The sequence below is a fragment of the Denticeps clupeoides genome, chromosome 1 (genome assembly GCF_900700375.1).
Source record: "Denticeps clupeoides chromosome 1, fDenClu1.1, whole genome shotgun sequence".
Taxonomy (NCBI): domain Eukaryota; kingdom Metazoa; phylum Chordata; class Actinopteri; order Clupeiformes; family Denticipitidae; genus Denticeps; species Denticeps clupeoides.
This window is the reverse complement of record NC_041707.1, coordinates 6,105,394-6,132,511: the sequence shown is the minus strand read 5'-3', so window position 1 is coordinate 6,132,511 and position 27,118 is coordinate 6,105,394. Positions and strand designations below refer to the sequence as shown.

Sequence of the window (27,118 nt, the reverse complement as noted above, 5' to 3'; positions counted from 1 at the left end):
GGGTGTGTCTTTCAGATGAGTCTGATAAAAAAATGAGGCTGCACGGATTATCTCCCACGGAAAGAGAAACACAAAGAGAGCGTCTCAGTGCTCCTCTATGCCTAATATAAAATATCGACAGGAATAGGCCCTTGCTCAAACATATCTAGATCAATCTGTTACACCCATGTGAGGAATTTATGTAGAAATGTAATACAGAAATATTATTAGATTAAAAGTAGCTGTGCTACAGGGTTCCTTTTCAATTAACCAGACTAATGTCCATGCAGAAATATTTCTAGACCAGCGAATATATTATTTTTAAATTATTTGTGATCTTTCAGATCTATTTATCTGTCTTTTTAACCTGAACCCTGGCGTAGTGTGTACAGTCTAACCAAATCACATTTTCCCCTGCGTGTTATGTATAAACTATAGGGACGCATTTGCCTGGCTCTGTGTATGACTGAGGTTCGAGGGTGTATTTGTTGCTACAGCCGTGCTGTGAGTGACGTAGCCAACGCTAATCCCTGTAAAGCCCCGAGCTCAAAGAGGATATCCATTAGTGCAATGTACGTTTTTTCCAACAGTGTCACATCTTTAGAAGGCATTTTGCTGCTGCACACAGGCATTGGTGTATGGCAGACCATGAGATGTGCTGCAGAAGCTGCTTTTTTTCTTCATATAATTAATTAGAAAAACTATGCATAATTTGAGATTTTGGTACAATTTACGACATTTTCATACCTTCATATACCTTGTTTTCATTTTGAAGAAGCAGGAAGCCGAAACTATGCATGGCTTTTTTGCAGATGAGTATCAAAGAAGGTTGAAGTCATACAGTTGACTTGAAGTCATACAGTTGAAGTCATACAGTTTTTATTGGCGGAATTTATGTTAATTTACACAGATGGTCACAGATCGCAGATATACACAGTATGAATAAAAACAGTGGCACTATTGCAAAGTTGCAGGAATGTGACACTCTCCATCATGCCTGATATTGACCATTTGTAACCTAGTGTGCTACTGCCATGCTAAATATTTTACTGGTATGTTCCTCATTAGTTGTTATGTTAAAATATAATGTAAAGTAATTATGCAACATGTAATACAAAGCTAGTCTAGTGGATGTGCAGGAACCACATATACATTTAAACTTATCTGAAGTCATTTTGCATCTTCATCATCTCTTGTTGATCATTTCATAAAATATAGAGCATGGCAATAGTAAAATAAAAATAACGTACTAAAATGTAAAAACCAAAATACATTTCTTTTTCTTTAGACTTTTTAATACTTCAATACTTCAAAATAATAATTCAAAATAATTTAATTATATATTTCAACAAATACGGAATAAATAAATATAAATAAAAAAAAAACTTCACATAAGCACTAGCCATTAAATATGCACTATGTACAACCTTTGGAGAGAAAATTCTGGAGTAAATGTAACCATTTACTAGCACGATCATTTACAGTAATAGGCCAAAACAGACAATACAGAACGACGATTTCTACAGAGAGAGACAGTAGGAGCTGATATGTGGCTGTGTGCAAACCTACTGTTTTGGGTGAATACCATGATAAAAGCACATGTGTACCAGCTCTTGGTACAGCGTAGGTGGGCTTGATTGAGGGTGGTGGGCGGGGCAGGTAAAAGCACTTCTTTTTTTGTTCAGGTCATTAGCCACTGCCAAGCATCTTTGTGGCACGCTGGTTAGCTTCATCAATTCTGGTCTTGTTGGAATCAGCCTGAGAGAACACAGAGAAAGAAATAATTATATCTAGTCCTGGGCCAGTTGGGTGCATCTGTACGTGTCACCTTTCGACAGACTGTCCTTCAAGGCTTAGCGGACACTAAACGATAAACATGTCTTTAGGATGCAGCCCCAGTGACACCTATGTTTCATGACACCCTTCCTCACCATGTCCATAATCCTGTCGATCTGGCGGTTCTGCGTGTCAATCTCGTTGCCCATGTCGAGGGCCATGTGGCGCAGGTTGCCGATGATGCTGCCGACCTGTTCAAGGTTCTCATCCATCTCGTTCTCGCGTGCATCATTCGTAACCCTGTCAAGACATGGTGGAATGCATCAGTAAACCTCGCACGCTGATTAGGCTAAAAGGTCATAAACCAGTGACGGGTCATTTACATGTCTGTAAGTGGATGCCTGACGAAGAACATGTTCCCATCTGTAGGATGTCCTCTGAGCCCAGCGATTAATTCTCAAGTGCATCATCTTTAAAGCCTGATAGCTGCAGGCTGATGCTATATGAGTACGAATGTTGCACATGCGTCAGTGACGGTTCACACATTTTATTTGAGGAAGAGTCTAGGCTTCATTTTGACGTTAAACCCTTTTTTGCAGATTCAACCCCACACACTTTCTTTCTACTTCTGCATATCATGCCACACATCTGCAGAGACTTCAGCATCTTGTAGATCAAAGCCCTAAACCCTCGTGGAATGGTTCCATTCGTTATCAGGTTGTTACGGATCATATGACCCAGCTGCCCTCTGTAAGGGACTCACCTACGGATGAAGCCTCCACTAATAGCCATCTGTTCACGCTCGTCCACCACACGAGCAGGCTGGCTGGACACCACTCCATCCTGATTGTTGCCCCAAGACTGGCCGCCGCCCTTCAGCCTGCACAGCACAGGGAAGGCTTTACACAGGAAGCATCATGTACCTGAAGACATCATCTATTACATGCTGTCCAACTCATTACTTAAAATAGGTTTAAAGCATAACATCTATCAACCAGTTGCATTCTGGGGTGAACCCATTATACACTGAAAATATCTTCAGCTCTATACGTCTACATGTCTGAAAGACTGGAGACACGATGACAGACAGGACACAGTGTGACAAGACTGACACAGACAAGACTGAAAGATACATACAAATATGAGAATGATATTGTTGTACAACACAATGTCCACACATAGACATGAGCCACAAAAGACACTGACTGTGAGCCACAGTGTTCACATTCACACTGACACTGCACAAAAAAGGAAACACTAGAAGTGCAAAACTGTTTAGTATTCTGATTCTAAAACCACTCTTTAGATTGCAATCAATTATTGAATAATGGGTTTCAGTGTATAATAGTATGTAGGTAATATGACACATTCACAGGATATTGTTAATAGACATTTCAGTAATCAAGGCAAGCAGATTTTCTTCCATGACACAAGTAACATGCACTTAAACGAAGCAGTGAAACATGGTCTGCATGTTCGTACTTTTGTCATAGGAGCTGTCCAGGTTTTTGGGGGGGCGGGGGAGCTACCCAGCGTGCAGCCAAGCTAACCATCTACAAGCCGTACATTGCAAATCTGGGCTCTGGTTTTGGCTTCGTGCTCCAGGTGGGAGTTTAAAATTAAAATTGTCCACATCGGAGTGGAACAGGATTCTAAAATCTCTGAAGCCGACAGACAGAAGTCTCTGTGTGTGTGTGTGTGTGTGTGTGTGTGCGTATGAATGTGTGTGTCCTCTGATATAGGACTCAGAGGCAGCGTATGAGGTAAGTGAGAAAAAGTGTCAGATCCTCTCCAAAATGCAAATGATTTTAATAATCAATGTTTATTTTCTTAATCATGCTGAGAACAAAATTGGTATTTGCAGTTCTAACATTAAAAATCTGCAATGAGGGGACTGGTTTTGCACTAACCTCCCTTATACTCTTGAATTCATGTCTGCAGCAGCTATCCTCATTTAAATCACTTCACTTTCACCATCACACTTTCTTTACACTCCTTGGGGTGATAGTAGCCTAGTGGTTAACACACTCGCCTATGAACTAGAAGATCCAGGTTCAAATCCCACTTACTACCATTGTGTCCCTGAGCAAGACACTTAACCCTAGGTTGCTCCAGGGGGGGGGACTGTCCCTGTAATCACTGATTGTAAGTCGCTCTGGATAAGGGCGTCTGATAAATGCTGTAAATGTAAATGTAAAATGTACTGATAATTTGTAAAATGCTATATACTTACCAACAGATACGCTGTTCCTTGTTTCCATATCAACATTTCAGTCATCTCTGGTTTTATTTTGTACAAATTTTATACACACGATATGTTTGCCAAGCCAGCGGCTGCATGCGTTTGTGCCATTTGACATTTAAGTCTGCGTGACTCTGTGTTTGCGCTCAGCATGTGCTCGTGTTCAGCCGGCGACGTGCAGGGCCTACAGCTACGCTAGCTACGGCTAGGCCGCGTCCGCGGCGGGCTCATCATGCCTCGGGCTAATTCTACCTCCATCCCCATGCACGGCTGAAAGGGGGAAGTGGCGTGCAGGGGGAGGGGCACCGTGCCTACAGCGTTATCACAGTTGCCGTTGTCACTGGGGTCAGGCAGACAGGCAGGCGGGCAGGCAGGCAGGCACGCAGTCAGGCAAGCAGCACCTACTTGTTACAAGGACATGGACATAGACCACAGAGATTCCCTAGATCCGTCAAATTCTTTTCTGCTTCTTTCATGTCCTTATTGATTTGGTCCATTCCTTCCTCGATGCGCTCCAGTTGTTCTGATTAAATATTATTTAATTATCCCCCAAAGAGCAAGAACGCATTAAAAAGGGAGGGGGAGAAAAAAGAGAAGACAATAACAAACTTCAGACAAACAAAGACAAACAACGCCGGACACACACAGTCAAGAGCTTCTGGCCCTTGACCAGTACCTACTTGTTACAAGGACATATAATTCCACAGCATTTCCCTATATCTTTTAAACTTTTCTCGGCCTCCATCATGTCTTTGTTGATATGGTTCATGCCCTCTTCAACACGATCAAGTTGTTCTGGTCAGGACAAAGGGATGACAGCAATGAAATGAAATTTTGCTTCTTGGCAGATAAAAAAATGAGAGATGAAATTCTAGAATATCTATCTATACATCTAACTATCTATCTATATATTTAATAAAAATCTTAATGTGGTACATTGAATATCCAGGATAGTAATAAACCCATCCGTGCATGTTATTCATAATAGTTACCATGGCACATGGATTTTGATAGAGACAATCCTTATGTTCAGCAATAATACTAATATTATGAGACATAAAACAATATGAATGTCAGGGTCAGCATGAAGCCACTTCTTGGCTGTGACATCAACCACTGTTGGCAAGGCTTAGGGCTTAAACCAGGCAGTTGGCATGACTGTAAAGGCCCTCCGTCAGGTCGGCTGATATACTGTAACAAAATGAGTGTATGAATGTGTGTGTGTGTGTGTGTGTTTGTGTGTGAGATTCTGAGAGATAAACACTCCATAATAACGGATGATGCTCTGGTGCAGAGATGGGAAGAAAGGGGAGCTGCGTGAGGGAGTGAGGGTCTGTGGAGGGGATATGAAATATTGCTCTGTAAAATCCCAAGGCAAATAAGGAGATAACATCCAACTTAATGTGGTGCTAAAAAACATGTTCATGCTTAAATTCCTGCTTCAGTCTCAACAGAAGCCAGCGGCTGCATGTCTTAATTTTGGAGACTGCAGCATGACTGATATCCACTTCTGCTTGTTTACCACTGTCCCCAGACAAGCCACCTAATTGGCCTTCAGAGGTAATCCTGGAGAGCAGGTGGGACTGGTGAGAAAAGTGGAAGGTGCTGGAGAAAGTGTGAGACCTTATCTCCTCAGCGGCTGCTCTTGATGGCGCAACTCTCGCTGCTCTGTGCTTACGACTAGGTGGAGGCTGCTGTCCAGTTGTTGTGAGTGTGGCTGCTCAGACCCACCATAATGCAAAAATGTTAACAATATATTTCAAATGAAATGAAGCGAGATTAACATCGCTTTCATCTAAAACACTGCATTAAAGGCATATGGATATATAAATCAAATAAGCTTTATGGACTACTCATTATTTTTCTTTGTGATTTGTATTCAAGATATACAACTAGATTGCTGGTGAAGTTAAATGGAGCAGAGCGGTGGCATGAGAGTAATTTTCGTTCTGTTATTCAGCCGGCAGGCATGCCGGGGCAATGTGAACCTGAGAATTGACTGACTGAAAAAATGGCATCCATGATTCCAGGAATCATAAGGTAAATCATATAAATAAAACTGGTCCACCATGCAGAAAGAAAAAGATTCTCTCATAGCTACACACAAATCTAAGAAGAATTTCATATAGTCTAGAAATGGAAAAAGTATGTCTATTAAAAATTTTATTTCATAATATTTGAATGAATCATTGTGCTTTTGAATGCTAAATGACCCAAGGGATTATACACAGATCCATGGTAAACCCATGGTTTTAAAAAGTGGGATGTTTTGTCATTACCAGCAAAACTGATCGTTTTTGTCCCTCTGTTACAGGGATAAGTACAACATAAGCACACAGGAGACCTTCACCTATGACATGACGGCCAGATAAAAAAACCAAGATAAATACAAAAATAAACACAATGAAAGCCTGTCTAAAGATAACATGCATAAAACGGTAAACATATTTTAGCTTATTGTAAAGGAGCAGAACTTATCAGGACATTTTCTTTCTTTTAACAAAATAATATGTTTTAAAAATACATTACAATAACAGGTTATTCACAATAAACTGAGGTTCTAAGAAGGTTGAGCATGAAAATGTCCTGGTTGGGGGTGCTCCACAGAAATCAATCGAAACACATTGATTATGCTTCAATGCATGCATTTCTCTGTCAATATTATTGACTGTTGCTTAAAATGAAATGAATAATTAAACAACATGCAAACTTACCTCCCTGTTCATCCAGCATGACCAGAGTTCTGATACCCGCATCTTTACTCTACGCCACCATGTAAACGGAGAAAGGGGGGAAAAGCGGCAAAAAAAACATTAGCATAAATACAACATCTGTGATCATATGCCAAATCCATAAATAGCTAAAATTGTATTCTAATTAAATTGTTCTTATTAATTTGTAACCCAGGGTGTAATACAGTGCAATTGCATCTGTGTGGTAACACATTGGAGCAGTATATGTCCATGTAAAATATAGCTGTTACTCCTCAGGGCACTATAAGGCTCTGTTGACCTAAATAGAACAGATGATCCTCATTTAGATCATGGATTCCCACAATTTCCATAGCTTTAACCAGACCGGGAGTTCCGATATTGCAATTAGCTACTGTTAGCCAAAACTGTGCATCCTATGCAATAGGTTGTAATCCCTGAACTGCACTGAATTGCCACGTTCTTTGACATGACAGAGACCACGCTATGTGCGCCATGTAAATTATATCCAGGCCCATTTAGTTTTAATCTAGCCCAATTTAATGAGCAGGTTGCGGTAAAATAAATGAAAGGGTAAAAGTCCCTCGGCTTATAAACACTGCTGACCTTATAAAACACAATTAGAACCCACTGACCTTTTGCTACCGAAAATAAATAGCACGTGGCATCACGAACACTGACTGGGGTGGCAGGATATATCACAGAGAAGCCCAGTGGCTTGCTTCCTGTCCAAATTCCCGCTATTTAACCCAGCACGTTCAGACTAGTGTTTGGTAGAGTGAGACTTATTTTAGCTAATGTTCCAACACCAGGCTTCACCATGAATGCTTTGTTGTCCACATCCTGTAAAGAGTAGAAGGCCATTTGCTTGTCAGAGTCTAGGGTCCATAAGTAGTGAAGCAGCCAAGCTCTCCGCCTTTATTATCACAGGGGCAAGGGGTCCCGAGAACCACTATTGATTTTGTCACAAAGCAAAAATTGCTTTTGCCATGTCTGTAGTTTATAGTTCTGACCCTGCCACTAGTGTGCCAAATCTGCCTAGTTAAGCATTGAAACATGAAGGGAGCAGGGTAATGGCCCAATAATGAGTCCCAGCAAGACTCAAAAACAACATTCTGACAAGGCAGAAAGTAATTTCTTTTCTGGTAATAGCGCCACGCTTCCTGGCGTGTGAGCTTCACACGCAGGTTGCAGGTGAGCGCGAGGTGACGGGGCTCGATATGAAATGTGTCTGAGTGGGCTGTATTATCTTCATATGACAATTTTACTGCTTAGCTGGCAGTAAGTAAAGCCTTTTTATTTGGTAATAACCACGTTTTTATGTTTATTTAGAGATACTGTATAGCCTAGCATACATTCACTGGGTCAACACTGTGACATTATAAAGTCACTAATTTTCAAGTCACAATTATTCAGGTTACAATAAAGTATTCATTTCATGATGTCATCGTCAGTGAATCATGTAAAATCAAAGCTTTACCCAGGGAGGGTAAAGAACATTTAAAAAAAAATGTATTAAATGTTAACTGTGTCATTAACTGAAGCTCATAAACGTATTTAAGAGAAGGTCAGTGCATCAAATTCACCTGAGGTCCTCTATGGAAACTCCTTCTATTTACATCCTAAACACATGATCAGACACATGCCATTCCCCAAAAAATCTACAATAATTACAATAAAATTAAAGAAATAAAAATCTCCATCCTTTGGAGAGGTTTTGTAGAGCCTATTGTGATTTTGGGATTATATGACACGTGCCAAGCGTGGTGAATTAAACTGATTTCACGGGAGAGCCGCCCTGGCACCATCCTTCTCGTGTTTGCGTGTGTGTCGTTCGTGCGGCCATGGATCCGAGGATCATCTTACCTCCTCCACCAGCTGCAGCATGCGGCGAGTGCTCTCCAGCGACTGCGAGGGAAGAGAGGGGAACGTTAGACAGGATACTGGGTGATGTCACCTTATCCAGCATGAACAAGCCATTGATTAATTAACACAGTTCCTCCTTTCGTCATTTTTTGTCATTTATATGGGGGGGTCAAGCAGCAGTCGAGTGATGGTGGCCAGTGAAACAGGAATTACTGTATAGCACACAGCAAGCAGGTCTTCATGCTAATTAACAGTCATGGAAAAGTCAATAAACAGTCAATGCGAGTTGCCAAATAGCACAACATAAAGCAGCAAGTCTGTGGCCCCTAAAATTTATACCACTATTATGTGCTCAGACAGTCTGAACCCCCATTGGCTGCCAACTTTATTTTACATTTTACATTTACCGTATTTATCAGCCAATTATCACTGGCTGCCAACTTGGCTGAATTTGCTCTAGATTGCATGTGTCCATTTAGATGGAGTGTGTTCTCCTCTCATTAAATATGCTTAGTAAAGGACACTTTGTATGCATTTATTTGTGCAAAAAGCACAGCAGGAAAGATAAGATCTGGGCAGGGCACTTTAAAGTAACATGATTGCATTTAACCAGCCTTGAGGAAGATCAATAACATTTGCTCCCCGCATTGGGCATCTGTCCAGAAGATGATTCATACGATGCCCTTCTTGCAAACCTTTAAGAGCGGCGCCTATTGTCTGTCCAAACGACGATGATGTGCTGATCCTTACGGGACCAAAGTGAGTTTTTGGTCAGAAGATTAATCAGTGGGGGGCTGTGGGGATTAAAGGCCCCCACACCCCGACAAGCTGTCGCACCGTCAGGCTACCAGGCCTGTTGGAGGCTGGAAAACGCTGGAATCGCTCCACTTTTCTCAAAGACGGAGCGAATATCGCTGATACGGTAAACTGCATTGGTCACGTAAAGCACACTTGGCCATGCTGTTCACCCAGGGTCCTCTTTGCCGATCGGACATGTGAGCGCGCAGTCGCGGTTTACGTAACGCGCGTGAGCTTTTGCTATGCAGTGTGGGAAAAGCTCAGATGGGCTTTACCTCGTCTGCCAGCTGGTCCGCACGCTCTTGCAAGTTTGTCAGCTCGTTGCGCATGTCCGCCTCCTCTGCCATGGCTACTGGGTGGCGTCCGGCTCCTTAGGAGAATCGTTGATCTAGACATGCAAAAGAAAAGCCAGTCAAACACACACATTTCCTCTAGTTTTGCAGATGCACACAAAATGCATAGATGATGGAACAATGACATTTTTGTTACAGACTGTATGCCAGCCAGCCGGGGATGTGATATAGTGTTGTTAATTGGATCAATCAAAGCTTGACGCGACGACCAGATGTGACCAAATGAATTAACTTGCTCCTCCATCTCAACACTAGAGGTGTGAATCTGCACTGGTCTCACATTTTAAAAATATCAATTATTGATGCATCCCATAAGTTTTATACATTACTTCACACAATGTGTTTAAATACAAGAGTTAAGGTCTTGTTCACCCGTGTGCATACTTTGATTGAGCAGAAAAACTGTCCGTGGCGTCTGGTCACATTCACAACCAGACCCACTTTTTAATGAGAATTTTTATGCCGCCATCAGAAAATCACGTCAATATGATATAATCGATTATGTTCCACACTGCATCGACACAGAATCGCCCAAGTTTGCATCGCGATGCATTGATTATAACATTAATTTCAACACCCCTACTCGACACTGGTGAATTGGTCATTTACAAGGCTGGATCTCGTCTGCTGTTTCCTTCAGGATGTCAGAGCTTCCCAGGAAGAGCTCAGACAGAACAGGCCGATCTTTATTGGAAGGCTGAGTTATACTTAAACCCCCAGCTATAGCTGAAGAGTCATTAGTCGAACGGTAATTATATGACCTAAAGACCAGCGCAAAGGGAAACAGATGGTTGTAACAAACAAGAGCTAAATTCAGTACAATACAGCTGAGCCCTGAGTGCTAATCGCACGGGAAATACTGCTGCAATCCGGGTTGCCTTTGGTGGGACACGTGCATCCAGCAACAGGAATCAGAGGTGAAGTAAGAACAGTGAGTTTGCATCTATTTTTACCCCAGTGAGTCGTCGGAGATTTAATGTTTCATGTCTGCAAAACAGACCGAAGTACTTCTTTTTATGAAATATGCATCACGCTTTTACTCCTCATTTCTCCTAAAAATGCAGAACTGTTCTGGAAATATGCAAAAAAAATGCCCGTGCTACATTAAAACAAAAATAATAGACGAAATGTAGTGTCTGTATGGTTTTTGGAAATAGAGAATTGACAGTCCTGGAGCAGCTTTTAAAGCAGCACCATAGAGGACAAGCAAAGGAAACCCCCCACCTCCGCCCTCCATGAATGATCTGTCTGCAAGAATACAGCTTTATCCGATTTCCGTTTTCATCCTGAATATATAACTACGGAGGAATAAAAGTGTTTCTATATATATCCTCTCTCTCTCCATCCACATCTCCGGAGTCCAACATCTTCCTTATATCATTAATAATGAAAGACGCGTCGGACAGGAAACCAGTTTGCTGGCAGGCAGGGTCTGGTTTTGGGTTTAGTGCGCTGTGGGAGGGTTTCTTGGTTTTAAGAGTTTTACAACAATGTTTAAAGCGTTTTAATTGATTCCCCCGGAATTAGATAAACCCCCCCGGCGTCGCATAATTCTGTAAAACCCAGGTGAGTACAGCAGCGCAGACGGCGACCTTTTCATTATTTACATGCAATTACAGCGGCAGCCACACAGAACAAATATTTGGAGAGGACGTCTGGACCTGGAGACAGGTCTTCAGGAGCAATACTAATGCTAACAGTATAGTATTAGTGTAGATACTATATCTATACAAATATGACAAAATCTTCTGAAGAATACTAATATTTGCTTCTGTTTATATGAATTTAAATTCATTTGGTGCTGTGTGCATCGAAATGGGCATCTCAGGAAAAAAAAACACCTTTTTGGATTGTACTGCATTTCCAAATCCAAGAAAAGCTGGATGGCCAACTGAACATGCGGCATGTGGGCGGCTGCCGTTTAAATCATGTCACCAGATGCCTGTCCAGTTCCATTTGCAGCCAATCACACTGGCAACAGTGGCTTCCAAGGGTTTTCTTCTAAATATCACTGCTTGTTCAGTCTCTACAGATTAAAGGCAAAGATTTAAACTTTAACACTGAAAATGTCAAAAGAACAAAGGGCTCTGGATGAGAATAGCGACTGGGATCTAAAAATATTAGAATTCCATTCTCCAATTTAGATCATAAATCATCCTTGGCAGACTGCAATACTGAAAAACATAAAATAGAAAGTTCATAAAAAAAAAACTAGCACGTTCAATATACAGTGTGAATCTAAGGTGCATTTTCACATAAGACAGCATATAAAATTAATGAATAAATAATAATGAGGAGTCCATGAGTACAAATGAGCACAGTCACAGAATATTTAACTAGCTTTAAGAGGGGCATTGTGGGCCTGAGCCTGAGGAGCATTAGTGAATAGAAGGGTCCTAATTGCCTGCCTTAGTTTCAAATAGCATAATTCAAATGTGTGGAAATAGGTGTCATAATTGAATTAAATGATCCCAATAAAACATTTTTTTGAGTGCACCAAAAAGAACGTGGCGTCTCACCAGTACACTCAAAAAAATGATTTGTTGGGTTAACTTAATTCAATTATGACACCTATTTCCACACATTTGAATTATGCTATTTGAAACTAAATAGACCAAATAGAAGGGTCCTATTTGCCTGTCTTAGTTTCAAATAGCATAATTAAAACGTGTGGAAATAGGTGTCATAATTGAATTAAATGATCCCAATAAAACATTTTTTTGAGTGCACCAAAAAGAACGTGGCGTCTCACCAGTACACTCAAAAAAATGATTTGTTGGGTTAACTTAATTCAATTATGACACCTATTTCCACACATTTGAATTATGCTATTTGAAACTAAATAGACCAAATAGAAGGGTCCTATTTGCCTGCCTTAGTTTCAAATAGCATAATTAAAACGTGTGGAAATAGGTGTCATAATTGAATTAAGTTAACCCAACAAATCATTTTTTTGATTGTAGGCAAACAAAATCCAGAACTACCAACTGCTCTGGGGTGTAGTCTTCTGGGAGCTGTGACTGTTTTTCACGTTTTACAGGAGTGTTGGACTGGCTGTACAAACATGACGATGCTTTTCCGGATAGTTAGTTATGCCTGAAGCAGGATGCTACATACACAAAGAATGCAGAATACAGTGTGTATAACGGGTTATTGAAGGAGAAATGACAGGATCGAGACATTTCACTTGGCACTGCAAGGTCATGTGCTGGGTCCATGGACGCCTGCATTCCAGGTGGAAAAGCTGGAAAGCCAACTGCGGTTTGGAAATCCGCAATGGAATGGGGGTCGAGAACGCGTCTGTCCTAGAAAAATGAATGTTTAATTACGCAGTTGTTTCTCTCTGCTGCACGTAGCATCTGTTAGAATGCGAGCCACCGCCCCACCCCCTTCATTCTCTGAGCGTTCAAAGCACGAGAAAGGGGAGGTAGCCTTTATGACGACATGAGGGGACAAATTCCAGATCCGACCGTCCGAGCTGCCGCTCTATGAATGGCAAAGTAAAATGGCCAAAGCCCCCTTTATACCTTTCACCATTTCTAGCCACTGCAGGACCACAGACAGGCTGGGGAACTCACAAAGTGAAAATTTCATAATAGGGGACAAATTAGGAGGATTTTGATATACTGTATATTACAACTTTCAGCCTCCCCTTTATAATATTTGAGCACTGATTATGGACTTTAAGTTGGACTTTCCTATGCGAACATATAAAGCCTAGACGTAGGTTTCATGAGGTTGGGTGAATTAACACCGTCTTTCATGCTTTTAAAGTGGCCCTGAAACATCTTTGTCCGGCACGTATATTATGTTTAATCGTCGGTACTGGCCGGGGTTCAGGTCGGCCTCCGGGCCGGCGAGTGCGCGCTACAGTAAGTGCTATGGACACAATGGGGATGAGTTCACTGGTCGTGGAGAGCGGGTGCACGCCGGGGGACAGGCCCTTTTAATCTGCGCTCAGATATGACGCTCCCGCGCACCGGCCTCAAGCGCGGTGCCAAATTTAGCCGCCGTCCACCAGAAGGGCGTGCGCAGGAGGGGACGCGTCTGTCTCCCTGGACATTCTCCTGTCGTCCTGCCAGATTAACGCCGTCACCCGTGGAAACGGGGCCGGGGGGAGGCTGGAGAGAGACCGCGCTCACACCGAGGGGACAGCCAGAGCCAGGTCACAAAAAGCCACGCTTCCCACACCCTGGGGACTTGTTTACCAAGCTGAACCGGGGACACAGCACAGCCTTCTGTTAGGTAATATAAAGATCGATCCTCCATGATCACCAGCAAGAGCTACAACCGTACCGTAAACAGACAGTGAGCCGAGAAATCGGCGAGAACCGCAGCGGGGAGCGAATCCTGGCCGAGCAGTTATTCACCGGGAGGGCGGCGCTGAAACGTGTCAAGGTGAGCGGTGTCGAGACGACGGGCACCTCCACGGCCCTGATAAGCCCTGACAGGGTCGGACGTGGCGCGTTCCCCTCCGAGTTCTTCTCCGGGGTGAAAATGTCCGGCTCTAAGACGCCACTTTCGTCCCCGCCTTCGGTAAATCATTGTGGTCCGGTAATGGAACACCTATTAGAGAAAGTATGAGGGTGCAATCAGTCACTGCCCGACGTTTTTGCTTCGGATGCGCCGCGCCCGGCCTGAAAAGTAGGTCAGTCGGAGTCCACGCTGCCGCCATCAAACCTTCCGCGAAGATTAAGCAACCACGAAGGCAATCCTGGAGGCACCGGAGCCTTTCGGGCCCAGATGCCGCCGTTCAACGGAGGAGCGAAAAGCTTTGAAAGACGCCGAGGAACAGCTGCAAACAGACACGCCCGCGATGATTCGAGTGGCTTCTCCGACGCTTGGCGGAGGGGAGAGGCTCGTTTTCATTTCGCATCTGTCTTTTTTTACATCTGGCCTTTTACCCCGTATCACGCGGAAATGATCTATTGTTCACAGAGACGCACGAGGTCGCCTTTACGAATGAGATTTAACATCCGCCTTGTATTTATCACCCAAGCATACAAACCAAAAAAAAAAAAAAAAAAAAACAGCCGAGTCCTGAAATTGTGTCCTGAAAGTAATATTTCTTATGCAGATTGCTCCTGCACAATGACAGTGTGATATAAGACGATTCTGAGTCAGCTGCTCAGTACGTGAGTCATGAAATTACAAACCGTGCAGACGTCTTCACATTTCTCAGGAGAGCGTGTTCTCGTTTTTTTTTGTGAAACTGTTGCTTGTGGCCGAATATCTGATTGCAATACAGGAACCCAGATCTTTGCTCTCCGACCTCTGCTGCTCGTTGAAATGCTACTACAGAAGAACCAATAAACATCGATTTTTTTTAATATACATTTTATCCATCGTTTTATCTATCAGTTCTCATTGGTGTCCTGAGTAAAGTATCGCGCCTTTTTCATGGCTGCTATTAATGTAGACACAAAGTGAGAACCGTTGTGTCCTTGAGCAAGACCCTTAACCCTGAGTGTGTCCAGGGGGACTGTCCCTGTCACTACTGATTGTAAGTCACTATCGATTAGGGGCGTCTGATAAATTGAAATGAAAATGCAAAAGAAGTGAATGCAAATGAAATACACAAGGGGGGGGGGGTGTGTCATTGGTGGCACACTTGTAACCAGAAGGTTGTGGGTTCAAATCCCAAACTGCCCAGGTCTCCTTCAGCAAGGAACCATCCCCAACACTGCAAAACCTGGCGCCTGTCATGGCTGCCCTCTGCTCACAAAATGGTGATGTGTTAAATTCAGAGGACACATTTCATTGTGTGCACCGTGTATACAATCGCTTTCACAGTAGGACTCAGCACCAGACAGCGCCTTGCTGCACCACCAAACGAGGGAATTAAGCATATTGACTTGAAATAATTATTTTAAGCATTTAGCCAACAGTTGCGTGAATAAACCCAGACCTGTGTATTTACACACCCATTAAGCTCCGGGTCTCCAGACATCTCCTCGCTCTCGTGTTCAGCACCAATTCGTTTAAATTGCTCTTTTGTGACATTCACATCATTTTTATGACATAAATATGTGTTAGGAAAATGTATCAACTTCCATGTAAAAAAGGGAAAACATTGAGCGAGCCGTAGTGAAATATACGGATTTCATTTCGGAAAGTTCACACGGCCATCTGGTCACACGCCGCAACGAACCCTCAGCGTGTTCCTTCAACGCAGCCACGGGCTTATCCCCATTAAAGCCCTGATCCCGGGATCAAGGAGACTCCCCAGAGGACCGCACTCTCACACGAGAGTCACGGTCCCAGGGGAAACCTCCTCCGCCGTGTACACGTCCATTTCCTCCGCCGCGCCACTGCCGGATCCGGCGTCACGCAGGCCGCTTGGCAGCGGGCTCACCTTAGGTTTGTGACTGTAAGGCTGCATGAATTATTCATACGTAGCCAGAATTCATATACATCTCCGTACGATAGCGGCAGTTGGGTTTTCACGACGTACTCGGCGCAAGGACGTTGAGGATCAAAGTCAAATGCTAATTCACGTGACGCCGTTACAGTCACACATTACTCATGTGCGGCACCCTCGGTGAAGCCACACCGCTCCACGGTGCATAAATACGAATCCATGTCACCACGAGGTAGACAGACTCCTCCCGCTGTGACACATGATGAGCACAGTCGACGAAGGCTTCGTCTCTGATTCAGAGGAGGGTTTAAAAAAAAAAAAAAAAAACAGATTTGCGGGGATTTATCCACCTGTACTTTGTGACTCTGTGCGGTATGTAGGTCAGCGCCCAACTCCGCCGGTACGGTCTAATGTTTGATTTCATAACGCATAACACCCCCGGCCAGCCCGGCTACTAAATATTTCAAGCTCTTCCACAAACAAAATGCAGGCGCCATTTACGTCCCCGTGACCATGAAATGAGCCTTGACAGGTTCCGACTCCCTCAGCGCTGTCTTATGGACTGGAGTGGTGGGTAAATTGGTTTGACTCGCCCCTGTAAGAGCGCCACCAGACCTGGTAGAGATCGCCAAATCCAGGACCCCGTTATTCCTGTTGATTTGCATGGCCACCATGTCATTGGGACAGAGCTCACGGTGTCCCATAACGAAAGGGGGACCTTAGTGGCACCACTCGCAGCTTTTTGGTTATGAGTCCTCTTCCTTAGCCGCTAGGCTGCCACTGCCCACATTCACCAGAAGGCTGCGTGCATTTAGAAAGAACTCGCCGGGACGCAAAAGACAATCTGAAAGCACGCCAGCATAAATATCCATACCAAAACCTGGCCTAATACAACAAGCCATAAGTAGCGGATCCTTTAAGTCAAGTTGTGAGGTGGTGTCTCCATAGATCTCACAGTGGACTACACAGCATTAGCTTTTTCAGCAATTTCGGCCACAAACGCTCATTTCTCATGTCAGACAACATAAAATAATAAAATAAAGTGAAGTGATTGTCACTTCTGATGGGGTGGTAGTAGTCTAGTGGGTAACACACTCGCCTATGAACCAGAAGACCCGGGTTCAAATGCCACTTACTACCATTGTGTCCCTGAGCAAGACACTTAAACCTAAGTTGCTCTAGGGTGACTGTCCCTGTAACTACTGATTGTAGGTCGCTCTGGATAAGGGCATACACAGTGCACAGTGCACACAGTGAAATGTGTCCTCTGCATTTAACCCATCACCCTGAGTGAGAAGTGGGAGAAGTGGGGACGATCGGATTGGGATTCGAACCGGCAACCCTCTGATTACGGGGCCGCTTCCTTAACCGCTAGGCCACCACATGCCGCACATGACACTGTTACCAGCCTCGGACCAGCATTGGCAGGCCAGGAACGTCCCACAACGCTAGCAGTATTGGGAGATTGGGTGGCCCCGCCGTCTAGCTTCCTTTCCTGCAACAACAAATCAACTTCTGTGTTCACTTACTGCCTAATAGATCCCACTCCCACCCACTAATCATAGTTGTTCAATGTTACACACACATTTACGAAGATGAAGAGATTCCATTTTGTAGTGTGGCATATTGCATGCATTAGCTTTGAAATGAATGTATGTACCACATATGTACAGACATAAAAATACACCATGACTGGAGAAAGTCCAATTCGATTTGACATCTTTACAAGTTATATAATAGGGAAATGTCTGTCTGTACACTAGTTGGAGAGCGTCGCTGTGTTCAGGAGATTCAAAGCAATCATCTTTACCAGAGGGGATTAGGCAGTTAAAGCCAGAGTGACCCATTCAGGAAGGGATAAAGCTGCGTATTAATCTGCTGGAGTAGGGCTAGCATGGACAAGGCGGTGTGCTCGCAGCCGCGGCCCGTGCCCTCGCTTGCGTAACACGTCCAACACAGTATCTGTACTGGAGAGTGCAATGGAGGATGTCGCTTCCACCATGGCTTGCCAGCGTAAATTACCAGTATTAGGCCTGGGGGGTGCTTAATGGGGCTGACACTGTAATGCCATTACATGATTTATTAATTGTGTTAGAATATCGCTAAAGCAACATTTAGACGATGGTCGATGGTATGTGATTATAATATGCTTATAAATTAGACAATATATGCCATGTATTTATCACACCCAAATCAACAAAGGGCCCCCTGATATGAGCCTATTCATTATCCAGGTTAAATATTATCAGTTTTGCATTGATTTTCTAACTGACCTACCAAAGTATAACCCTTACGTTAACTAATCACCAGCGTATGCCCCGCACTTAATTTCAGTGCGTTCCAGTGCAAATAAACAAAACCACGCCGAGTGAATTTTCCAAGGGGGCGGTGCTAAGGAGGTGTAGGGCGTGTCCAGTGCGCCCAACATCATCCCAACCCCGCCCCTTTCACCTAAATCGTCACAGTGAAAACGTGGATTAAAACAATGGCCATTAAAATCAGCCACACAATTAACCACAGAGGTGGAAAAAAAAGGTTACAGCCCTTCATTTAAGAAAGAAATAAGTGCATGATCAACGCTTGTCGGGCTTTTCCAGAACCAAATACACCCTGCGCTCGAAATGACGTTCCTGCTGAATTCACAAAGCAAATGGAGGCTTGTTCATACTGCTAATTTAAACACCACGGAAATAAAAACGTATCCACAAAGCACGTATGTACCACAAAAAAAATAGTTTTTGTTATACTTTTTCATTCTGGCTGTGAACTTTATCACTAAATCAATTCTGGAAACTAAACGATCACGTAGTTCAAGTCAGAAAACCAATGTTTCGCTCCACGCCAAGCTCCGTCCCCGCGTCAGCTCCGCGTTTTCTCGACGCGGTGCTCTCCGTGGTCCTGGACCCGCCCTCCCCCGCCCTTGACCGGCCACTTCTCCCGCCGCAACAGGCTACCCACGCCACAAGCGCTCCCGGAGATTTAGCCCGGCGGAGATTTAACAAGAAACTCAAGAAAAAAGTACTTTTTTACTCCGGCCGTCAACAATGTACATGGCGGCAAATTCAACTGGCAAACAATCAAAGTGACGGACACTCCGTCCTAAACAGGAACTGAGGAGTTTCCTTCATTACAGACCTTGCAGGTGCGGCGGGCTGCGCTCAGGTGGGACGCCTCTGTACGGTTCCTGTCGGTCGCCTAGAGTCGAGCCGCTCCACCGCGCCGAATGACTGTCCACGCTGGAAGTGACAGGCTCGCCTCCAAAGATGGCCGCCCCCTTTCTGACGTCACCGACCCCCGTTAAAGGAGGGCGTGGCCGCGAGCGCTTGGTGGGATCACAAGGTGACAACAAGGTGACGTGGGCAGTTGTGTTATTATCTCGATAGTGTGTGAATAACGATTCAGACATTAATCATCATGCAACCCATGATAACGTAATTTATTACATTTTTATTACATGTTGAATTAGCAAATAGCCAGACTTACATTTCCATTTTACAATGTCGTTATTAATTAGTAGTTATAATTAGAAAATATCTAGTACAGTATAAATACACAATTTATATATGGCAAATTTACCATTTGCCATGTGAGGTGTCAATTTGAGCAGGTCATGCCATTCATTAATCACATGCTTTACTCCCCATCTCCTCCTTGCCCGTCATTCCATTAAAGCCCCATCTGCGAGGAAGAGTAAAAGCCAGTGAGCCTCTGATGCTTGGACCAACACCCGGATCAATAGCACTTAAGACTCTAACAGGACAACAAAAGGACTTTTTGACCTGCAACATTCCGTGTGTGGCCTTAACTGGGTGAAGCAGACAAATCCTGGAAATCCTGAACCCTTCCAGGTTCCACTTTTGTTCGCTGAATTTGTGTTGGATATTCCTAATGTAAAGCGGATGTTGTTCCAAAGCCATTAGAGACTTCGCCGAATATTGATCAGCCATGCCTCTTGCCTACTGACATGTTTCCAGGGTGGTGTGCGCCTTTTAATTTGCCTCCAATTATGTGCTAATGATGGCTGATTGAGAATCGCTCTGTTTATTTTTGGCTCTATCCTTTCCTTTTGCCCCCTTTCTTCCAGTCTCTACCCATTGTTCTTATTTTGGCCTGAGGATTAGCACGGGAGGTCAGTGCGACTGACCGTTATAGCAAATACCTGCTTCTACCGTGGAGCAGATTAACATGCTCTCATCCCTCCCTGAAGAGGTGGGAGGGCCGCATGTCAGGCATTGAAGTCGGGCTGTGGATGGGGAGGAACTTGCACAGAGAGAAAATGAAATCACCCCCAAATGGGTCAATTCGAGACAGTCAGCGGTGTGGCTGTAGGACTCTGTGTCACGGTGGGTCAGGGAGGGCATGTTGGACTTAAAAACTGCCTGTGGTGGGTCATGCGGACACTCCAAATCTAAGCTGAATGGTGAGTGCGTTCATTTTACATTCACACAGAGCCACGCAGTTTCAAGGTCAACATCCTAGGCGCTCTGGAAATGTTCCAGGCCTGCATTTTTATACAACAGCAGCTGAAAAAAGGTCCTTATCCTCACCGGCGTTAACCTGCCTATTGTCTGTACTAGTTAGACAATGTGCATCTGGCATGTTAATATTACAGTTACAAATTAGACAGCACTGTTTTGTTGTGCCGAACTGAAGTATTTGCTTCAGAGTAACATGAGCTGTGCTGACTTCAGCAATCATTATCTATAAATAGTGTAGCATGAAGTATCAAATGCTGCCTCAAATACAGGCTTACATGGTAAATCAGCTCATGCACTGATTGCATCAGAAGACTAAATAATTTACATATATTTTTTTTTCATAACCTAGTTACCAGAACGTTTTTTTACTGCAATTTGGTCAAGTGAATATTTCCTAATTTTCATTTAAACGTAATGGAATAGACAAATCTGTGAATTGATGTTTTTTGTCATTGTCTTCATGCACTGTGCATCAGCATGCAACATCAAGAAACAAAAGGAACTCACATAAAACAACAGGATTCTCCCAAGGATTCTGCTTTAAATGTGGGATATTTTGCTACCAGGATCTTTTCAGATGCCAGCAACTGTGCCATTCTGTGTAACTGAATAGCGTGTTAAAAACCAGAAGAGCACTGCCGGTTCCCCATGGAGAAAATCCACATTCCCACAGACGGCCCAGGCATAGATCGCTTCAGTCATTTCCGGAGTAGCTGACTTGATCTTAAAATCTTTTCACCGGAAACCTGTTTGCATTAAGAGCCAGTTTGTATTTAGTTATTTTGGATTTTGTGCAAATGTCCAGATGCGCTTAAACTCTAGAGCTAAGGGTCAGCCACAACATTAAAGTCTAACATTTTATAGGTGACATTCATGTCACTAACACACCTACAACCTGAACTCCACAAGCCCTCCTGTGGGATCTGGAACCATTTGGGAAACAGTTGTCTTCACTTGGGCCGCTTTTGGAAGGTTCTAACCCCTCTTTACCAATGTGTTCGGTCCTTTTACTGTCTCCATTGGAGTTATTCTCTTCACCTGTTAGTGGTTGTAATGTTGTGGTTGATTAACGTTCATTTCGTACACTGTGCAAGTGTAATTATGCTGGGATATACTGCCCCCTAGTGGGATAAATGTTTTGACCTGGAGCAAATGAAAACATGAACAAACATTCTCAAAATAAAATGATTTTATTGAAGACAATGTCAATGGTGGCCTTCTTACATCCCATTTTTGCATGAGGATCGGGTGCCAGGTCCATGGAGTGTGCTGGAGTGGGCATTAGGGTGGTGCAGAAGGATGGTGGTGAGGGGACAGGTGGCGCTCCCAGCGAGGAGCCTGAACAGAGTCAGCAAATGCAGGTGAACACTGTGTCATGTCACCTGGCGAGACGTGTTTATTTTCCGTCCCAGTGTGAGGAAGCAAAGGAGGAAGGTTTTCTATTCCTGTCCATCCTGGGCATGGAATGACTTCAGCTGACTCTGCTTGGGACACGCCATAGGTGTATTACCTTTCAGTCCTCAGATTCTTCCTCCTGGAAGTGCCGGTCCCTGCCAAACTCCTTGTTTTCAGTCAGCTGCCTGGTATGGGCCTGCTTCCCCCAGATCTTAAAAGCACAGATCAACAAAGAGCGAGTGAGACAGAACAGCCTGGCTGAAAATATAACACTGTTTCGAGGGTGAGAAAAGCTTACTGTCCTATCCATATAGCTGATGTCAAGCCTGTCTGCATTTCCACCGGTGACTTTGGTGTTGAAGTATTTCGGCGTCTCTTTCGTCAGAGCTGCGTCTGGGGCCAAGGAGGGCGCCTGTGCAGAAGATAAAAACGACACCAATAAATCACTGCCAGCAATAATGTGGCATAGGAAGGTGGCCATTGCAGTTGAAGTTCACCTTCTCCTTCGTAGGGGAAGGAGAGCTGGGTTTAGAATTGACAAGGAGTTTGCGTTCCTTTCCTTTCTTGTTATCCGTGAGCTTTGGAAGACTCTCGAAACGAGCCTTGACTAAATCAATCACTCTGGGATCCCCATACACCTTGGCAATGTCCAGACAGTTTTGTCCTGGCAAAACAAAAATAATTATAATTTTTTTTTGTGTGAGAAAATATGACACCTGTGTGGGACGTGTTTTGCCTCATGCACCTTTCTTATTCTCTGCTTGCACTCTGGCCCCAGACTTGATCAGATAATCCACACAGCTGGGCCTGCAGCTCTCTATAGCCCTCATCAGGGGTGTCAGGCCACTTACGGTCACCGTCTCCAGCGCAGCGCCAGACTGCACCAGGAGCCTGATGACGTCCACCTGCCCGGCATAGCAGGCATGATGAAGCGGGGTCCATCTGAACTGATCGCCTGCGTTCACATCCGCCCTTAAACCAGCATAACGGCAATTGGGTGATTATCAGCCAAGAATAGCCTCTCAATGCACTGCCATCACCAGAACATTTACATTTACAGCCTTTATCAGACGCCCTTATCCAGAGCGACTTACAATCAGTAGTTACAGGGACCAGAACACTGTTAAACTCAACAAAAATACACTTCCATTCTTATGCACCTGATTTTTGCACATATCTGCTCTTTTTGCGCATTCCTGGACATTTTTGCACATGTTTGTCTTGTCTTGTGTGTGCTGTTTGAAATATCCAACATATCCACTCACAAGCATCCTACATGATGTTTTCCTATTATGTCCTGTTCGACCTGTTCATTGTACAAAAAAGTTTTACTTTTCACCTATAGAGATACCCTGTACAGTATTTAAGCTTTACTTTTAATCAGTATAGTTTAGTTTTAGTGTGTATATACATATATATTTGTCTTTTATGATTGCACTATGGGGGGGCCTTTGTGAAACATTATTTCAATACACGGTATACTGTGCATACTGTTGTACTGACAATAAACCATGAATAATAAATCTTGAATAAATGGGAGGCGAAATCTGCATCTGTAACCTGCACCCTCAAACTGGTCATCTGGAACTCATCACTCACTTACCCGAGGCTAATAAGATATCTGGCAACCTCCAAATTGCCGCTGCTGCAGGCCGTCATGAGCGGCGTTTTGTAGAACTTGTCTGTGACGTCCACTGGCACCTGTTTTGCGAAAGCCAGGCTCAGCGAATCCAGGTCTGTGGTTTTGACGCAGTAGTTGATATTAATGAAGATCTTCTCAGGTTCACTGATGTACCAGGCCGAGTCGTCCTCGATGGGGTGGACCGGAGGCTGGTCCCAGTCAAAGCGCTTGTGGTCGGTGAACTCCTGGTAACCCTCGATCATGAACAGAGGAAGACCTCCATCTTCTTGTCTCAATACTAGCTCCGGCGGGACGGTGCAGATGGGCATGGTGAGGGTAAATTTGCCTTTCTTCTTTCCCTTTCTCTGCTTGCTAACCTTGTTCTTTTTAGGGGCGTAGGAAGAAAGGACATACGCCTTCTGTAGGTACTTAAGACCTTTAAAAAAATCGTTAATATCGATCACACCTTCTCGGTTCTCGTCATGCTTCAGGATGATCTTCTGTAAATTGTCATCCTCTATTGGTGCACGGTGTGCTTGTAGGACAGACACAAAGTTGTCCCGAGCCACCTGCAGAGGATTAGGGATTTTTTCTGCATTCGCAAAGGCCGTGCGAAGGTCACTCTCGTGCTCGGAGGACCAGTCGTGCAGCGTCAGGGCCCACAGCTCATTAGGGTTGACAGCATTTTGCTTGGAGAACTTTGCATGGAGCCTCTCGGCTTTCTTCAGCTCTTTCAGTGTGGCATGGTGACCTTTGTCTTTGGCTATCTGTCGTGGGAGTTTGCCATTGAGGTTTTTCAGTTTCGGGTCACAGCCTTTAATAAGAGGTGAGGTGCATTCATAATGTCATAATCAGATCAAGAGATTATTGGTTTTGTATGATATACAGTACAGGTCAAAAGTTTGGACACTCAATGTGTTTTCTTTATGTTCATGACCATTTACATGGTAGATTCTCACTGAAGGCATCAAAACTATGAATGAACACATGTGGAGTTATGTACTTAACAAAAAAAGGTGAAATAACTGAAAACATGTTTTATATTCTAGTTTCTTTACTCTGATTACTGCTTTGCACACTCTTGGCATTCTCTCGATGAGCTTCAAGAGGTCGTCACCTGAAATGGTTTTCCAACAGTCTTGAAGGAGTTCCCAGAGGTGTTTAGCACTTGTTGACCCCTTTGCCTTAACTCTGCGGTCCAGTTCACCCCAAACCATCTGGATTGGGTTCAGGTCCGGTGACTGTGGAGGCCAGTTCTCCACTTTATGTTTCATTCCACATGTGTTCATTCATATTTTAATTTTTTTTTTTTAAACCTACCACGCTGAAAAATAAATCTGCAGCACTCAGAGAAGCCACCGGCAGCCGCAAAGTGTAAAGGTGTGTTCCCATCACTTGCCATTGCACCCAGGTTAGCAGAGTAGGCCGAAAGGGTCCGCAGTACCTGGGGGACAACGTGGCCATCACATTAAAGTATGTGTCTGACTCAAACATTCTTTTTTGGTTAATTGGTATAATATAATATCACAGCTACCTCAAAGAACCCTCCTTCTGCTGCAAAGTGAGCAGCATGCATCCTTTTCTTATCCAGAACATTAGGGTCTCCACCCTGTTTCAGAATGGCCCTTACAAGTCCAGCAGCTCCTGCCTTGGCAGCTTCCATCAAAGCTGAGTGTCCTGTGACCTGAAAAGAACCCCACACCTGCAGAACCTGGTACAGATCTTCGTTTTTCTATTAGCGTTCGCATCACACCATGACAAGAACAATGAAATTAGCACAGACTATCATTCAAGATCAGAATCGATTAATGGAGAGATGCAAGTACGGTATTAGACGTCACGGAACCTCATTAACGGCGCACGGATCTGCCCCTCTCTCCAGGATGCTGATGCACATGCTCTCACAGTTCCGGGCGTTCTCACACGCCGAGAGGAACACTGGCTTCCCCGCAGCCGATACGCCGTTGACATCCGCCCTGCCGTCCAACGCCGTCTGGAGACAGCGCATGTGCTGCTTTGTGGGACAGACACAGTAGAACAGAACGCCTGCAACACAAACACACAGACACCAAAAAACGAAGTGCATATGCTGCTGCGGATTCAGTAGGGAAATGGGAATCGTCAGCCCCACCTTTCCCCTCATTATCTGGCAGGTTCATGTCGGCCTGGTTTTCAGCCAGTAGGGCGACCATGCCATCGTGTCCCAGCTCAGCGGCCACTAGCACCGGGGTCCTGCCCCGTTTGTCCTGTATGTTGACACGGGCACCCAGAGACAGCAGGAATTTCACCGTGTCCGCGTCGTTGCTCTCAGAAGCCAGGTGCATGGCACTTTTGCCTTCCTTTGGTTCCGTGAGGTTGATCAAGTCTGGGACGCCCACACACACCAACCTTTTTATCTGGGTCTTGTTCCCCTCGCGGACGAGCTGCAGAAGCTTGTAGACCTCCTGCAGCTCAAGACGGCTCGCTGCCACCGCACTCTTCATCTCTGTTCTTTACTAGAGCTACTGTTGTTAGTAATCAACAAATGTTATCAATAATGCCACTATTTTGTTTTGCACTGGTGTATTTGGACTATCACTAGCACTACTTACCCTACATTCTTTTCGGTGCATCCCACAGATTGCACAAATCTAGCAGAGCTCCAGAACGGTTCAGCAAATTTGCGGAGCCACAAACCCATCGTCATTGTTGCCCCAGTCTCCCAAGCAACCCTACAAAGGAATGGTGGAAGAGAGCCGGCAGGACGGGTCCGCCTGCCACCCACGGTGACAATAAAATTGTGCCCTGTTGAAAAAAAGCAAAAAAAAACGGCACAAATGTGCTGGTCTCTGGATATACTATGTCTTTGTATTTGATACAATAATAAAAAAAAATGATTTTTTTGCCAGGACCCTTGCTCACATGTACAGTATTCATTCAGAAATTCACACAGGGTTTTATTGTCTCTATATGTATTTATATTTACTACATCTTCTACAACATCCTTTTTTGTAAAAAAAAAAAAGTCTGTAAAATGCAGAAAGAAATCTGTAAAAATGCAGATTTCCCACCAGTGGAACTAATAAAGTTCTATCAAGTCAATAAATCTTTAACTTGAGCAGTTTAAATCTGCATTTGCTATAGTATTGGAAATTGATTCGAACCATATTCTAATAGTAGTGATTTGTATTTCATTTACAACTACGGTTAAGGAAGCGGCCCCGTAATCAGAAGGTTGCCGGTTCGAATCCCGATCCGCCAAGGTGCCACTGAGCAAAGCACCGTCCCCACACACTGCTCCCCGGGCGCCTGTCATGGCTGCCCACTGCTCACTAAGGGTGATGGTTAAATGCAGAGGACACATTGCACTGTGTGCTGCCACAATGACAATCACTTCACTTTAATGATGTATGCCAGGGTTGTGTGGATCGATCGTAAATATTGAGTTGGTATCGGTATTGGATTAATACTATCACAATGGTATTGATATTTTTGCTCTTCTACATTTGTACCACGTTCCAACTGAAAGTAAACGTGCTGGTAGAAATACTGCTCCTCA

General features: G+C 44.1%; 2 protein-coding genes and 1 long non-coding RNA gene across 7 annotated transcripts; 1 reads left to right on the top strand and 2 right to left on the bottom strand.

The window, feature by feature from the left end:
- Positions 1-841: 841 nt before the first annotated feature.
- snap25b (synaptosome associated protein 25b) lies at positions 842-19,377 on the bottom strand. 2 transcript variants are annotated; one of them, XM_028970891.1, is made up of 8 exons: positions 19,222-19,377; positions 9,648-9,760; positions 8,575-8,616; positions 6,712-6,760; positions 4,678-4,792; positions 2,519-2,635; positions 1,911-2,055; positions 842-1,737 (listed from the first exon to the last, which is right to left on the bottom strand). In XM_028970891.1, the coding sequence occupies exons 2-8, from the start codon at positions 9,717-9,719 to the stop codon at positions 1,669-1,671; spliced, it is 609 nt and encodes a 202-aa protein (XP_028826724.1). In that variant the 5' UTR covers positions 9,720-9,760; positions 19,222-19,377; the 3' UTR covers positions 842-1,668. The 2 variants fall into 2 exon arrangements, with proteins under 2 accessions (XP_028826724.1, XP_028826713.1); XM_028970880.1 differs by lacking the exon at positions 4,678-4,792 and adding an exon at positions 4,403-4,520.
- Positions 19,040-26,856, top strand: LOC114784969 (uncharacterized). The gene is made up of 3 exons (XR_003748977.1): positions 19,040-22,956; positions 23,741-23,916; positions 26,200-26,856. It is a non-coding gene; the product is annotated as an uncharacterized LOC114784969 (long non-coding RNA).
- Positions 21,736-26,355, bottom strand: ankef1b (ankyrin repeat and EF-hand domain containing 1b). Of its 4 annotated transcripts, XM_028970869.1 has the most exons (11): positions 26,172-26,352; positions 25,712-26,084; positions 25,427-25,626; positions 25,115-25,264; positions 24,901-25,024; positions 23,563-24,394; positions 22,705-22,931; positions 22,457-22,623; positions 22,258-22,371; positions 22,075-22,170; positions 21,736-21,902 (listed from the first exon to the last, which is right to left on the bottom strand). In XM_028970869.1, exons 2-10 carry the CDS (start codon positions 26,061-26,063, stop codon positions 22,078-22,080), a joined length of 2,259 nt encoding a protein of 752 aa, XP_028826702.1. In that variant the 5' UTR covers positions 26,064-26,084; positions 26,172-26,352; the 3' UTR covers positions 21,736-21,902; positions 22,075-22,077. The 4 variants fall into 4 exon arrangements, with proteins under 4 accessions (XP_028826702.1, XP_028826678.1, XP_028826693.1 ...); XM_028970845.1 differs by having other exon boundaries at positions 22,075-22,371; positions 26,172-26,354; XM_028970860.1 differs by having other exon boundaries at positions 22,075-22,371; positions 25,712-26,355.
- Positions 26,857-27,118: the final 262 nt, after the last annotated feature.